General features: G+C 38.9%; 1 protein-coding gene across 1 annotated transcript in view; it reads left to right on the top strand.

Annotated features, from left to right (window-relative positions):
* The first annotated feature begins 4217 nt into the window (after nucleotides 1-4217).
* LOC140936382 (complement C3-like) overlaps nucleotides 4218-15668 on the top strand; it is a 50851-nt gene continuing 39400 nt past the window's right edge. Inside the window, exons 1-11 of the mRNA XM_073385845.1 lie at nucleotides 4218-4353; nucleotides 5707-5867; nucleotides 7027-7052; nucleotides 8820-8997; nucleotides 9577-9629; nucleotides 9739-9756; nucleotides 11032-11083; nucleotides 11160-11239; nucleotides 13459-13501; nucleotides 13585-13669; nucleotides 14336-14435. Of these exons, the coding sequence (XP_073241946.1) occupies nucleotides 4280-4353; nucleotides 5707-5867; nucleotides 7027-7052; nucleotides 8820-8997; nucleotides 9577-9629; nucleotides 9739-9756; nucleotides 11032-11083; nucleotides 11160-11239; nucleotides 13459-13501; nucleotides 13585-13669; nucleotides 14336-14435 (870 nt within the window). The 5' untranslated portion in view covers nucleotides 4218-4279. The remainder of the gene's footprint in view (nucleotides 4354-5706; nucleotides 5868-7026; nucleotides 7053-8819; nucleotides 8998-9576; nucleotides 9630-9738; nucleotides 9757-11031; nucleotides 11084-11159; nucleotides 11240-13458; nucleotides 13502-13584; nucleotides 13670-14335; nucleotides 14436-15668) is intronic.

Below are 15668 nucleotides of genomic sequence, written 5' to 3'. Positions count from 1 at the left end.
TGTAGGACTTGATTATACAAATTTATTTCTCCCTCATACCTCATGATCACATTATTCACTTATATGTCCTGAATTATAATGACTTGAAATATTTGAAATGAATCTTTTTTAACTGCGGATAAAGATTTGAAAGTGAACATGATCTTTGAAGTTGAATGAGCAACTTAAGCGGTTGAAAAAGAACCTGAACTTTATTCAGGCTTGACCGGGAATCGAACCCTGAATTTTGCGATGACCAGGCGCAATGCTCTATCTATAGGGCTACATCTGGAGACCAGGCCATTTTGAGTTCGTAATATACCCGATGCTGGAAATCACATGAAATGAATCATATTTTGAATTACGGAAAAAATTTAGGAACAATTTTTTTAGGTTCTTTTTTTCATTGTCAGAACAACAGCACAGTCATAACTGACAAACAATTTTTTTTCCTATTTCGAATATTTAGTTGTAGGTGGGTAAGCATACACCTTTAGTGGCCACATACGAGAACCCGGCCATTCCTGTAAGCGGGTACGTGCAGTTACGGACACCTTTTTCGCCTCCCCAGGGTTATTCCGCTTACGAGAGCTTCCACTGTATTGTTAAAGTAATCATGTGCAGTGCAGTTTTGGGTGACCAGCGGTGATAACTTCCTGTGTGTGTTCAATATCCGTATTTGATTTCTAAAGTAAAGGAAAATTTAGCCTGTTCAGACACCTTTTTTGCTCTCTTTAAAGCGCGAGTATGAAGTTAATAATAAGAAAAATAGACACCTTTTCTGCTGTCTTTAAAGCGCGGGTATGAAAATAAATTCCCGCGTGATAAGGTTGAACGCTAGCGCAAGAGGTGCCGTTTCCTTTTTTCGCGCTTCCCGCTTGTTCTCGTGCTTTTGCCGCACTTACACCCTTGCAAAATTCCTGCAAATATTGACTTGTTTTTCTCTCAGGTTTACATGATTTGCACCTGTTCGGAACGCATGTCTTCCTGATTAGTTTAATTTCAGCACTTGTGTTCACCTAGAAGTGTGAGACGTAAGTAAGGTTGTCGTCATTATGACCTGGCAGTATGTCTACACAATACCTGATAGCTTTTCGTACCGACATGAAACGGCTACCCGCTACATTCACTTATGAACGCTCCGTCTATTTTTGCTTCCGCTACACGTTCACAGCGCGATGAAGAGTGGCAGAAACTTGGCGCGGCCGACATGTGACGATCCACTTCAAGATCGGCGGTGGACCGGTGCGAGGAGTCTCCAAGCGAACTCTCGCCAGGTTTCGCGCGCCACAATATTAAAATCCGAACGAAACTGCTTATGAACTTTAAAATGCGTAACTCGGTGATCGAAAGAAGAGGACTGAAGATTCTTCACTTTCTATGGAAATTGAAACATTGGATGATATTGTCGGATGTTGTTTTTACAGAAGATGTTCTGTTCTACTTAATGACAGCGTCTATTTACTGTCACGTTTGTTTACGAAGCTGGCGGCCACCATTTTGAAGGTTTGTAAGCTTGTATCTTCATCACTATCAGGTAGACTCCTAAAATCATAGAGCAAATTTTCTCGTCGATGCATTGTTAGTATTGATTTGGATATCGACAGCAATACCGCTCGGTTAGCGGCAAAATATTTTACAGATTTAAAGCCGTGAATTGATTATCGCAACGACTACTGTTCAAGCGACTTGAATTTCCCGCTTCGCTGAGGTCTTTGTTCTGACAAACAAAAGGTTTTCTTCTCGTTTAACAAAAGATCTCCAAAAGCCTGAGGTTTTTACTCAAATTTTTCCTTGAGAACGAAGAAGAATCAGGCGAAATAAAATACATGTACAAATTCTTGTCTCATCCATAAAATTGAAGGCGGCGTGCAAAAATACAGCTCAGTATTCTGAGCAATTTGGATAAAAACATTTTCATGACCACATCATCACATAAGATTGATAATCGCTTTCATCCCTTTAATTATTGAATGAAGCTAAGTATGCTGTGAAGAATCATGTAGATTGAGGAGAATATTATTTCGGCCGAGGTGGATTAACAGGCTTCGGGATCTGCACTGACTTCACATCATACGAAAGCTGAATTCAAATTAATGTTTTCGGCTATTGATTCAAAATATTTGTCCCAAGTTTTTGACAACGTTATTTTCTTCAGAACATTTGTCTGTTTCTCAGCACGGTTTCAGGATATGAACAGATATTTTTTCTTGTAGATACTCCTCAATAGGGTTTGATAGATTGTGCCAGCATAATTTGGCATGATTCGTCAGACTCGTTACTACTAGAACAATTTTCCACTATTTTCCGATAAAAGCTTTGCTGACATAATTTGCTTTTTTGGCTAGGTTTGCATATACAAAATTGTCATTTATTGATCATTCAACCAATTGTTTTGGCCCAAGATCCGTGTAACAGGTAACTTTAAGTAATAAAATAAATTTTTGGCCTGTTTATTTTCACATTTATGAGACCTGTATTTAGTAACAAAATTGTTGAGACAATGTCCTCAAATAAGTTATAACTTCGGAGAACAAAACAATGATCCCCACCTCTCCCCTTTCCCCTCCATTCAAACGGTTGGGGTGTCTATTGTTTTCTATAGGTAGCTCCAACAGCGGCACAACATTGCGTGAAGGGCGTGGAGGAAGGAAAGCTTTATTTTCTCCGCCATTTTAAGTTGGCAAAACGTCAGAGAGGCTCTTTAGGGCAGTGTCGCACTAATTTTGCCTTTCCACAGGGCTCATCGCATGCGTACAAGTCGGTTACCCAACATGGCGTAACACCAGGTCACCAACGTTAGCTATGCAAATTAATTGGAACAAAAGAAAATTTATGTACTCGAAAAAGGATTGGTTTGGTACAACAATAAGGCAGATGTGACGTTAACCCTTTAAGCCCTAAGAGTGATCAGCATAAAATTTCTCCTTGTAATATCAATGCTTTGTAAAACCGAGTGGTCATGAGAATTACGGACATGATCACAAGAGATGAATTTACTTGATATTTTATCAACTTCCCCCCACTACTTCTGTAGGAGTTAAATAGGGCAACAAATGAGAATTCAAATTTTGCTCTTAGGGTTTAAAGGGTTAACTGAAAACGTTCTGTTGGCTACCTCTTCCTAACAGGATAAGCAAGGACTGGCTAAGAATGAGGAATAAGTTCTCTGAGGGCCTAAGTTAAAGAGTACCGCAATGCTGCATTTCTACAGCCTTTTCTCTTCCTTATTTTCCTTGTTTTGTCAAATTAAGACGTATTATCTGTCTGACGCGAATTATCCAACGGATAACCCGTCTCAGACGGATAATGCGTCTCTAGTGTGAATACGGCCGATAGTTTTGTTTCACTGAACGTGTTAAAGTTTTTAAACAACACTTACATGCGAAATAGCACAACATACTTTTAGCGTGCCCAGTCAGCTTCCATACAAGTAATATCCGGATTTTTTCAGCGCTTTTTTTTATTAAGACGGATTAAGTCCTTCTACTACGTAAAACACTTATCTTTTGTGCCATATCGCACATTTTCAATATTCCGTTCGTGGATTTGTGATGTCGTTGCTAACAAATTAAAGTCGCGCGAAATGAGTTTTATCAGCGCTCGTGGCCCAAATGAGGCCCTTTCTTCTCTTATTCAGAGCTATTCAATTAAATGCTTGTGCATTTGACTTTGCCGCTCCGGCGTTGTTCATGATAACTATTATGATGTCCACTCATTTTGCGCGATGTCTACGTCCATGCTCAGGTAGAAATTAAACAGTCTCCGCTGAGATTTTTTTGAAAAACCTCTTAAGCATAGAAAAACCTTTTATTTAATTTAGCGTTTCCTCAACACGTTTTAATATGACGTTAAGCTGTATAACGTTTCGCCCTTGACCTCTGAGTCAAGGATCTGCCAGTAATTGGCGAAAATTTCTTGGCAAGTAAACAGGAAGTTTTTAAAACTTTACTAGTTTTTTTATTCCCTATATCTTATGACTCGCTTCAGCGATAACGCCTTTCTTGTATCTGTGACGCCACTTAACCCTTTAAACCCTAGGATCAAAAATTGAATTCTCATTTGTTGCCCTAATTCATTTCCTACAGAAGTAGTGGAGAGAAGTTGATAAAATATCAATCAAATTCATCTTTTGTGATCATGTCCGTAATTCTCATGACAACTTTGTTTTACAAAGCATTAATATTACAAGGAGAAATTTGATGCTGATCACTTTTAGGGCTTAAAGGGTTAAGGCTGAATGTTCGAACACGTTTAAGGAAAATAATAATCATTTGATCCCCAAAGCCTTGCTGTGAGCATGGCAAAGCGCCTTGGTACAATGTTACGATCTATTCTGTTCTTACTTGCTATAGGATGCATATCAGCGAAAAAGTAAGTAACAAGTATAACTAAATCTATAAAACGCGTTGTGAAATTTGCAGTTCAGTTATATTAGACGGCGAGGTTAGCGCGATCGAGCGCATTATTTAGGCGCAAACATAAAGAAGGAAAGGCAGGTGAAACTTCAACTTCAACTTCAACTTTAATACCGTGACTGTCGAGCAAAGCGATAAGTGCTGAATTGGAAAATAGCTAACTGATTTAGAGGTGCTATTCTTCGATTTAGCCCTACGCAGATTTCCTCCAATTTTACTATTCTGCGGAAGTAAACGTATATTAAAGACAAGTCTGCGATTTTACGATTTTTCCGATTCTACTATTCTACGACAGTCACTGTAGTGTGCTATTGTCCGATTCTATCCAAACGCTACAGTAACAAGTCACCGACTGTACAATTCTTCCTTTTTTCCGATTCTAGCCCTCTGCTATGTACTCTACCACTTTAGTGTGCTATTGTCCAATGTAGTAAATATCCCTTATGGTAACAAGCCTCCGATTGTACGATTCTCCGATTTTTTCTGGAGCACGTTTGTTTCCGTTTATGGCTTTATGGGAGTCCAGAAGAAGAATTTTCCCGCTAAGTGCGTCAAAAAAGTGCCGAGCAAATTAAAGATCCGCGATTGATTTCGGCGAGTGACGGAGATGCCGGTTATTTTCCTAAATCAGATGTAATGCATGACTTGAAATTTAGAGGTCTCTAAATAAATCCTGGCTTCTTTGAATCTACGCACGACTGACTCCAAAAAAATCAACAACGGTAACAATAATATCATAGGAACATGCGCTCGATCATGATCCTAGTAACTATCATTTTGGTGGAAGCTCCGGTTTTGTAATTTAGAATATGATAAGAAGGTTTCATCATCCATCTGGTATGAATTTATATCATTTATTAAAACCGATAACTCTGCGTACAGTATTGGTGTATTCAAGGTTACTATACCTCTCTTCCATTTTGCCATAAAAAGGCCTACCGTTCTACTTTACTCAGTTCTCTCCCTTCTTTCAATTGCACGATTATTACACGCAGCAACGACGACGGCGACCGAGCGAGAACGTCAAACAGCAATAGGAATAAGTAAAGCATTGTACATTTTTTGCCGTCACTGCACGACGACAACGAGAATTATTCTCATGCAACGTTTTATGGTGAACGACAAGACGTCAATGAATTTTCTTTTCACCTTCTAAAGTTGGGTTCGGTCTCCCTAACGCTGGGCGCTCTTGCATCCAAGACGCCTGGGTCGCAGGCCACAAAAAGATCAAGTTACTTCGACAAACCAGTAGACTGAAGTGTAATCATCTTGCCGTGAACAATCTTTGAAAAGCGTTTCTTCTTTGCAGGTATGCAATCATGGCTCCGAATGTGTTCCATATTGGGGTCACGGAACAAGTGTCCATTGCGGTATTTGATGCCGGGAACCCTGTGAATGTAAAGCTGTATCTGCAGGACTACCCACACAGACGAAAGACATTTTCCCAAGTACAGGGACGTGTAGGTCAAGGTAATAAATACTAATAAGTTGTATATCATGTTTGAGCTGTTATCTAATAAGCGAGAGGGACTGATTAGGGACTTTTAGATGCCACGATGGTGACGACTACTAGAACTGGGTGAATAAGCAAAACATCAACTCTGCACGTGCATCATGCTTCTTTGTACATTTCTTAACCGTCACTGTGCGACTACGACGGGGAAATGCCTATTCACGTTTTATGGACGACGTAAACAAGCCACGGCTAAATTTTCTTTCTCTTTCTGAACTTGAATATGGCTCTTAGGAATTCGGCTAAAAAAGAGTTCGCATGCCGACAAAGTAAACGAGTTCGAGAAATCACGATAGAGATTGAAAGAACGCAAATTCACTTTTTAAGCGACGTTTTCGCGGCCGTCGCCGTCGCCGTCACCTTCGTGGTATCTTAAACTCCCTATTAATTAAGTGGAAAACAGTCGCGGCCAGCGAGGGAAGTATCGCTACTATAAAGGGGGCTGAGTTACGAAAGTTTATCAAATTTACATCAATAGGTTATGTATTGGTGACACATTTCAGGGGCGGATCTAGGGGGAGGGTGCAGAGGGTGCGCACCCCCACCCCCCTGAGATGACCCGCGGTTTTCTAATACAACTGGTATTCTGCACATAAAAAAAAACTATGTGGTTTATTGGTGTTGAAGTAGAGCAAGAGACGAGTGCACCCCCTCCTAAAAAAAATCCCGGATCCGCCCCTGCATTTTTTTCCAAGTCTACTATATCCATGATGGAATCGAAATTTTTTAAAAAAAATTAGGTTTTTTGGTAGAGACGAAAAAAAGTGGTTACCTAGGAAAGTAGTCTTTAGGAGAAGGTCCGAGAACAGGCGACAACAAAGTCAACTCAGTTCGTGAGTATGAAAGAATGAAACAAGAATCGAACCCAAGGTAGCTAGAAGTGAGGCCAGATTTCTAACGCCTTCCTAAGATGATAAAGATATATCTAAACTATTATGTGATTATTTTTGTATATCTTAGCTTCAGAGGTCCAAAAATGGGCCGCAATGTCCTGGGGCAATCTAAAACTTAGGTCACGTTACCATAATTGTATCATATTTTTCCTTATTAAATCTAATGCTTAAAGGACTTATTTTGTTCTTTGTTTTTGTTTCGGGTTTTGTTTTTATTTCTTAGGGAGCAACATCTTTCTTCCAGTAAAGGTAAATACTGAGGCACGGTCATGATCATTAGCTATTATTTGAACTTAACCAAGATGATGGTTGAGGCAGAATTAATTAAAAATTAATGAATGAGGCTGAGTGTCTTATGAAGAATTATGGAGATCTCGGAGGGTGTTATCCGTCGAGGCCGCATAACCCCCTCCGAGATCTCCATAATTCTTCATATGATACGAAGGCCGAATTCAATAACTGTTTTATTATTCATTCAAAATAATTCCTAGTTGAAAAACATAGCTGAAACAAGCTTACCTATACATCGATGTTAAGTTTATCTTCGATAGTTTACGTTTAGGTTTGTCCAGCTCCGCAAATATTCTCCAAATAGCAGATGTCGCCCTCCGAGTTGTCTTCTTGCTGTTTTTGCTATGTTTTGGCCATTATTTCGCTTAGTTCCAGCTGTAGTTCTTACTCTTGAAACGAGTGAAGTGTCCGCCATTTAAGTTTTTACAACGAAAACACCCCAGGTCTTCTTGGTTAACGGTGCATTAACTTGTACAAGGCTGCATTTTTGACGTAATTTCCCCGTTAAAGATAAAATTCATCTAAATTTGGTCATCAGTAACTGGTAATGGTGAATTATGCGCGTGCTTTTAGCCAATCAGAATTGGGGAAATGTTTTGAATGAATAATAATGTGATTTACTTTCCCCTGTCCTAGTGACTACTTACAAAAGAACGCTGAAACCTTGCTATATATACTTAAAGTAACCAGAAAGCAACGGATCATTGAGAATTAAATTGTATCCTGCTTTTTGAGCACTCTCGACCTATCACTATACTAGTAAAAATGAATTAAATAATTTAAATAAGTTTACATACAAAATCTTTTATTTCAGTGGCCCCGGCCGAGGAGCCTTTGGCTTGTAAGCTATTACGCAAAGACACTATCCCCATTTCATCTTTCCAAGAGTCTTGAAAGACAAAACTGATATTTTCTGTACATTTTGTAATTTTTGAATTTTTAGTGTCATCCGAACATATTCGTGTAACCAGAATCAATGTCCACATTTTCTGTATGGCTGAATCCGCGACGGGCAAGATGAAGCGAATCCTACTTTCTGATTGGCTACCTGAGCAAGAAGGGCCCATCTTACCCTCTCAGAAATTCCCGCATTGGCCTTGCAATAAAAAGTTCTCTTTTTTGGCTATGTAATATATCCTTTATTAACCAATCGCAAGCTTGTTAGGCCAAGATGGCTGGATATTAGCCTCATTCTTTTCTGCGTTTTTATAGACCGCGACTTCGTCTATGCCCATAAAAACGCCGCAAAAAAGAACAAGGCCAATATCCAGCCATCTTGAACTCACGCTTGATCAGTAACGCTTATTTATTATACATTGGACTCATTAGCGCTCTTCTCATTGGCTAAGAGCCTACAGCTATGCCAAAAAAATTTTTGAAATCAGCGCAACCTACGGATTAGTTAGTTATCTGCTAGCAGATGACTGACTAATCTGTAGGTTGCACTCGCAATGCATGATTTCCAATGGCAATCAATTCAGGTTCTTTGCGACGGTATGTTTGTCGTTATTTTCTTCAAAACGATGCATAATAAAAGAATTATTAGATTCGTTTTTTGTGATATCCTGAATAATCAAGGTCCCCGGCTCGGCTGATAACACTTACAGAGGCCTTGATTATTCTGGATATCACAAAAACCGCATCCAAAAGTAATTGTTTAATATCACCTGACATCACTGATCTGCCGTTGACAGACTATTGATATTATATCTCATATTTTTCCAGGTTGAACCACAGGATCTGCCGGACATCAACTCAGTGAACAAACAATACGTTTATCTAGTGGCCAAGTCAGATGATGGCCATTTCCAGTTTCACAAGGAAGCCAAGATCCTTCTTAGCTACAGAGACAGGATGGTGTTCATAGAAACGGACAAACCAGTCTACACTCCCCGACAAAGAGGTAAGAAACTCAGACTTACGTTCGGTAAAAGTCATCAGAATTCACCAGCATAGAAACAAGCATAATCACAGCCATCACACAATTTGATGAAACCGATTATTTAAACAAGAATATACATAATCAGCAAAGACCTCAAAAGAAGAGGGAAAGTAGAAAAGAATGAAAAACGACAAAAATGAAAGAACAAGAAAGGCAAGACAGGAAAAATCGACAAGAAGTAAAAAAAGTATAAGATCCGGAATACTTTTGATAGCAGTTAAGACAAAGCCTGTGAATTTAACAAACTGGATCCTAGTCACTTAAGTTGTAAGTTTTTGTTACTTCTCTTTTGGACCTGACCGTGCACAACGTTCAAAAGCATTCCTATCATTTTGAAGTTACTGACCAATAGAAACATCGCATTGATTTATTCAGTCACAATTTGTTAACGAAAAACAAAGGTCAGGATTGTGCACGGTCAGAGAGCTTCCAACATAAACTTAACAGCACCTTGTATAAACCTTGATGTTTGCCGGCTTTCATAAACCAGCCTCCTCTGCTGACTATGCCTGGATTGGTCTTTTCTTCTTTTCTTTGCAGTGAAAATCCGAGTATTTCCGCTAGAGTTTGATATGAGGCCTTCTACCAAAAAAGTGAGTCGAATTTGCTGTTAATTCACGATTTTTTTTTTTTTTACTCTGACAAACTCGAGTTCTAACGATTTGTTTTTGTTTGTTTGTTTGTTTGTTTTTTTCAAAACAGATAACCGTTATGGTTCTGGTAAGTCTCGTCTCTTTTTGTTCCTGCTTATAGGAGCTGAGCCTGATCCCGGTCAGCAGGAATGGATGCCTTACCATGTTGGCCGGGCTCTGTCTTGCCTAATAAAATTTTCTATGTATTTATAAGAGAAGGTGGCCTGATGTACTTTCCGAGATTTCGGTAGCTTTCACCAGATATTCATGTAATCATCAAGACGATAAGATTTTTGGAAGTTTCTAATGTTTCCTTTTGACATAATACCGTAAACTGCTGCTTTAAGTTTTCTCCCACCTCCCTAGTAATAGGCCCATCTACTTGTAAACAAAAAAGGCACACATCCGATTATAACCCTGCCGGATATTAGCCTTCCCCCAACCCCTCCAAATGTATCAAAATAAATTCGATTAGTCCTTCGTTGTATTGTGACGTTTTAAAGCTTAATTTTTTGAAAACCAGTAAATACAAACATAATTATTATGATCAGCATTACTAGAGCTTGTTTCGAAGCACTCTTCCTTTCCCGGTTATAAACCCCCTTGGATAATAGCCCCACCCTTTACAAACCCTTCTAAAACCCCTTACGAAGATGTATAAGCCCAGGGCTTATAATCAGCAGTTTACGGCATGTGGTTAAGACGTCTTTACACTATTAAAATTCTGACATGACCTAGGCCAAAGTTTTCTTCTGTGTACCGCCATGCCACTCTAACTACAGTAACTACTACTTACTAAAATGTTAGTATTCATTCAAAATATTTTTCCGTTTGTGATTTACTCAAATCCTACGGATAATTCATCATAACCGGCTTCGGAGGAAATTTGTTATAATTGCAAAATGACGTCAATGCTATACAGCATAATTACCAGAAAACTGGACGGTTAACCCAGAAGACCTGGCGACGAGGTTGAGTTGTTATGGTAGGGAGTACAAAATGGCGGAATATTGCACTCGTTTCGCGAGGAAGAAATAGGGAAACTACTGGCTAAAAACATAGCCAGAACAGCAAGAATACAACTCGATGGACGTCATCTATTATTTGGAGAATATCTGCAGAACTAAACATCCCTTTATCTCCTAAACTTGTCGATAAACAGGCTTTAACATGAACTTAACATTGATGGAGGTAAGCATATCTTGTTTATAAACTAGGAATTATTTTGAAGGGTGTTATCCGCCTCGACCTGATAAAACCCTCCTAGATTTCCATAATTCTTCAGATGATACTTAGCCTCATCCAATAATTGTTAAATGTTTCAGTATTCGTTTTCGTTACGTTTGTTTTTCTTTCCTTTCAGAATCCACAGGGAATTAGAGTACAGCAGTGGAAGGACCTGGACACTGGTACAGGTATGTTTCAGTTCTTCTTAAGTTGACTTAAGCATTAATTTGATTTCATTATATATCTGTTCCATTTTTCCATAAGGAATCATAACGAGAAGGCTGGATCTGAATGATTTGGGTCTCATGGGTACCTGGACTATAACAGCCGTATATAGCCATCAGGTATTTGCAATGTATTTCTACCTTTGAGCACTTAAGGTGATTCCCTAGTAAAAGAACCTAACATAGATTGTAGATGAAACTTGGTACACTGATGTAACAAGTCTAGAAGATGATAAAAAAGTAATAAAAAGAGGGGGTCACCGTGCTCGTTTTGACGTCGCAATGCTGAGAAATACGGCTATTTTGGACCCTTTGTCAAAAACCGCGCGCAGCCCAAAACTAGACAAAAACGAGAGATTTTTTCGATGATGCATGTGGTATCGCACAGAATTTGACTTTATTGTATTGTTTATCCACTTGCATACCAGAAAAATACCTTTTAATGCTCCTGTTTTTATTTTACGCTCCAAAGTAGAATTGAATTGGACACGCGCTATTCGACCCGTGATAGCTCAATCCGTACAATTTAGTAAAATTGCCAAAAAACTGAACATAGATTTGGGCCAATTTTTTTCTCATCGAAAGAAAGCACTGTCCTTATTAAAATCATGAAATAAAAGATGGGGGACCGGGTCACCGTACTCGTTTTTGCGGTAGAGCTGCAGAAAAGTGCGCACCAAATGCATTTTCTCCGAGTTTTGAGAGAGGACTGGGACGAGTTTCAAAATAGAATGTATGTGAAAGAGGGAAGAAAGTATACAGAATTTACATCGAGATATCACATTTAGGATACAATAAGATAAAGAAAGCGTTTAAATAAAAATCAAAGTGAGTAAGCACAAGTTAAACATCCACTATCGAGGTTCTCTGTGAGGAAGTCGAACTCAGCAACACGCGTACTGCCTACGTTATGCACATTCCCAACACATTGAGTCTCACCTCGGCAAGAAACAACCGCAAGCAAAAATTCCAATAGCGTTTCTCTTCATTCAACTTCATTTTAATAATGTTACTTCACATGCTCTGTTTTACGGCGGCCATCTTGTTATGCGCAGTAAGAGATGCGCAGTGCAAAACCAGGGAATCACCTTAATTACACAGGTAACAGACAGCTCTTTCTAAGACGGACTCTGTTGGGACCGGCACAGAGCGTGATTGTCTTTAAGGGAGAAATCTGCCAATAGACCGTTTTCACATGATGTCATGATGGCCACCATATTTAGAGGGAGCCTAAGCAGCCATGACGACGACGCCTATTTCCCTTTCGTAAATGGTATTTGCCATTTTTAACGGTCGATGCCACCACTAGTAACCAGGCCTTAAATCATGATAGATGGATTAAGTTACAATAAGGCAAATTGCTGGTTTCCAGTGTCACGCGGCATTCGAAATAGATCAAAATAAAATCAAAACCGTTCGATAGATAAAGTCCAGAATCTAAGAAATAAAAGAAGGTACATATACAAAGACCCTCGCCAAGATTCAGGTCAGAGAAATATTTCGTATACCAGATATCCGAAGAAATGTTTTACCCAAACTTATAGAGATTTGTATGGAGACGCCATGCTGGTGCTCACCTGGATGAGCTCCAACATGACGGACGGAAACCAACAGAAATATCTGTTACCGAGTTTTGCTACAAAAGCGTGAATTTTTTGTTCGAGAAACTCATAAATATTAAAGTAATACTTTTTCTAATACATGAACTATTTAGTTAGCAAAAATTTCCTGAAATAAGTCATTTTTTTAACCTACATGACAGCTCTCTTGCCCGTCATGTAAAGACCGCGTCACGCAAAAGATTAGAAATTCAAGCGTACTCTATCACAAAACCAAAAACTCTTTTAAAGCCAAAATTTGTACGAAAATTAGTTTTCAGCTGCTCTAATGCATCGTGAATGTAAAATCTAGGTAGGATCAATAGTTTTTTAGTTTGAATTTTTGTCACGTCATGTGAAAACCAACAATAGTACGTTTTTGGATACGGTTAGAAAGAACGACTTTGAAGCCCAAAAAAGCGCTAGGGTCACTTGTTATAGATGTAACAGTTAAGAAAGACAGTTTGCAAGTGTACTTACTTAAAATTTAAGAATTTTGGATTGTCGGTGTGGTAGAGAGATTAGGGTACGAAAGATCCCGGTTCGAGGTCCGGGTTTGACACTGGGTTGCGATTTTCTTTCTTTACTAGGAACACTCTCAATAACAATTCCAAAATTTTCTAATTGTCTTAAAAATGGCGGCGACCGATCACGAAAGGGCCAACTGTGATGACGACAGTAACGAGACCTTCTGTTTCTGTTACGTCTTTTTCTTACAATATTATGATTTCTGTATTGAAGGATATTCACAATTCCTCTGTGCAGTTCGAAGTGAAGGAGTACGGTAAGATAACTTTCTTCCAATTTTTGTTCATTTTTATTGCAGTTATCTGTAAATTTAAGCTGTTCAAATTTCATTTCTTTCAGTTCTTCCCAAGTTCTCGGTGAAATTGAATGTGCCACCTTACATCCTCAAAACGGATACCCAGATAGGAATAAACATAACAGCAAGGTAGAATTGGCGCGTCATGAAATACCAATGTCTGAGTACATGATTCTGGTAGTTTTGTGTTTTTAGTTCTCTTGCCTAATCTTGCAAAATTCCGTTTAATTTTCATCTAAGTCAAGGAAAATTGTAATTTGTGATGTTTTTCATTGAAACAGAACTCGATTGTCAGGGGCACCCAACGACCGAATGTTACCAAATATGCCTGAAGTGTCTGGTTGATTTGGGGCTGCTCTAAAAACTGTTTATCTGCTTGGATGTCTTAGGAGAATTTGAGTCGTCTCGAAGTTTGTACGTGGCTTTTTCGTAACCGTTAGCTATCCTGATGGGTCCGGTCGAAAGTTCGAGGTCATGGAGTAGCCGTACTTTCATTAGAAGATTTTTTATCAGAACATAACGGTGCTTGTATCTCCCCACCAGTTTGCACTAACAGCCTGCTTTATGGCAAAGGGGCTTTTTTCATCTATTGTTTTCTGAATATGTCAACCAACTGCAATCTTGTAATTTCAAAAAATTGTGAGGTCCACTCCTCTTCACTGTGAGCTACTATTGTTTTCTTTGTTACTTTGTCGTTTTGATGTGTCCATACGTATGTTTTCTAAATCATTCAAGCCTCAATCATCATCCATGAACTACATATCATTTCTCTAACACCGGCTTGTTTTTTTAAAGGCACGTTTATGGAAAGCCCGTTATCGGCACTGCAGTTGTGTACTTGAGCATGGTCGGACGAAATGGAAAGAACGTGCCTTTCGCTAAACATGCAATCTTGGTAAGTCAATATTTTTAGGACGAGGTTTACCTTCAAGAAACCGACAAATCATGAAAATCAGCTTCTCAATGGTGGTCTTATCATTCAACAAGTTTGGTTGCTTTGTTTAGTAGAATTTTATTTATTCTTGGCGTAAATGAAATTGTCACGGGTTGTTCAAATTGTTAAAATTACACAATTTACAATGCATTTTCGTCACTAAGCAATGCTTGACTTATTCTGAAAGTACTTGCAAAGCACACAAGAACTTCACGCGCTCATTCAGAGATGCAAGTAGTATAGCAGAAACCGTTTAGGCGATTTTTTATGTGGTGAAACCCTATTAACTTGCGGTGGAACAATATTAACGTCGATAAGTTCATAGCCATCCTTTACAAGCTCCACATTTCTATTGTCATTCCACCACCACCACCACCACATTTCTTTTTTTTTCCTGCACCACCACAACCTTCATCACAGACGCCAAATATTTTTCTTGGTTCCGGGTCACTGATTCTTGGCACGCAAATTATGCATAGGACGTTGGGTGGGTGCAAGCAAACCAATACTTAACTTAACACCTGCAAATTTTAACTGAAATGTCTATATGTCGACCTTTACCAAGAACTAATAATGGAACTTTATTATCTTTTTTCTTGTCTCCCGAGCGGTGGCAGTGGAATATCTCTAACACTTTGTACACTTGTTTACAGTTGACCGCCAACATAGGGAACAAACTGCGGTACCAGAATAGGCAGCACACCGGTTCAAGGCCAATCAAAAAATGAGAAAAAAACTAATGATCATTTCAATGGGACTTCACTGCAGTGTTCTTTTATTTCATTAGTATACAGTGAATATTGTCACTTGAGTGTAACAAAGTCAAAGGTTTTCTTGTTCCCTTCGGTGATCAGTTGTTAAAAAGCCTGAATTTAATTCTACCCTGTGTCCGGCCTTTCTGTATGTTCCCCTTATTTTCCTAGCCTAGGACAGCGTTTACCCTCAGAATATGAAGCGGAAGGTCTTGATCCTTTTATGAATTACATCTGTTCATCTTCATTTTCTTGTATTTTTATTTCGTCACCCTTCATTAATAAAATGAAGAGAGTATTTTTGAACTTTTAGCTAACCTTTGTTAAGACTGTTCCGCATCGTTCTCTTCTCGCTTATGGCGCCTCGGAATTTGGAGAATCTGTACATTTCCCCCTTTGGATGATAAAGAGGGCTCCAGAGCTCTCCTTTCAGTGAAATATT

This window comes from Porites lutea, chromosome 5 (genome assembly GCF_958299795.1).
Source record: "Porites lutea chromosome 5, jaPorLute2.1, whole genome shotgun sequence".
Classification (NCBI taxonomy): domain Eukaryota; kingdom Metazoa; phylum Cnidaria; class Anthozoa; order Scleractinia; family Poritidae; genus Porites; species Porites lutea.
This window is presented reverse-complemented; position numbering and strand designations above follow the sequence as displayed.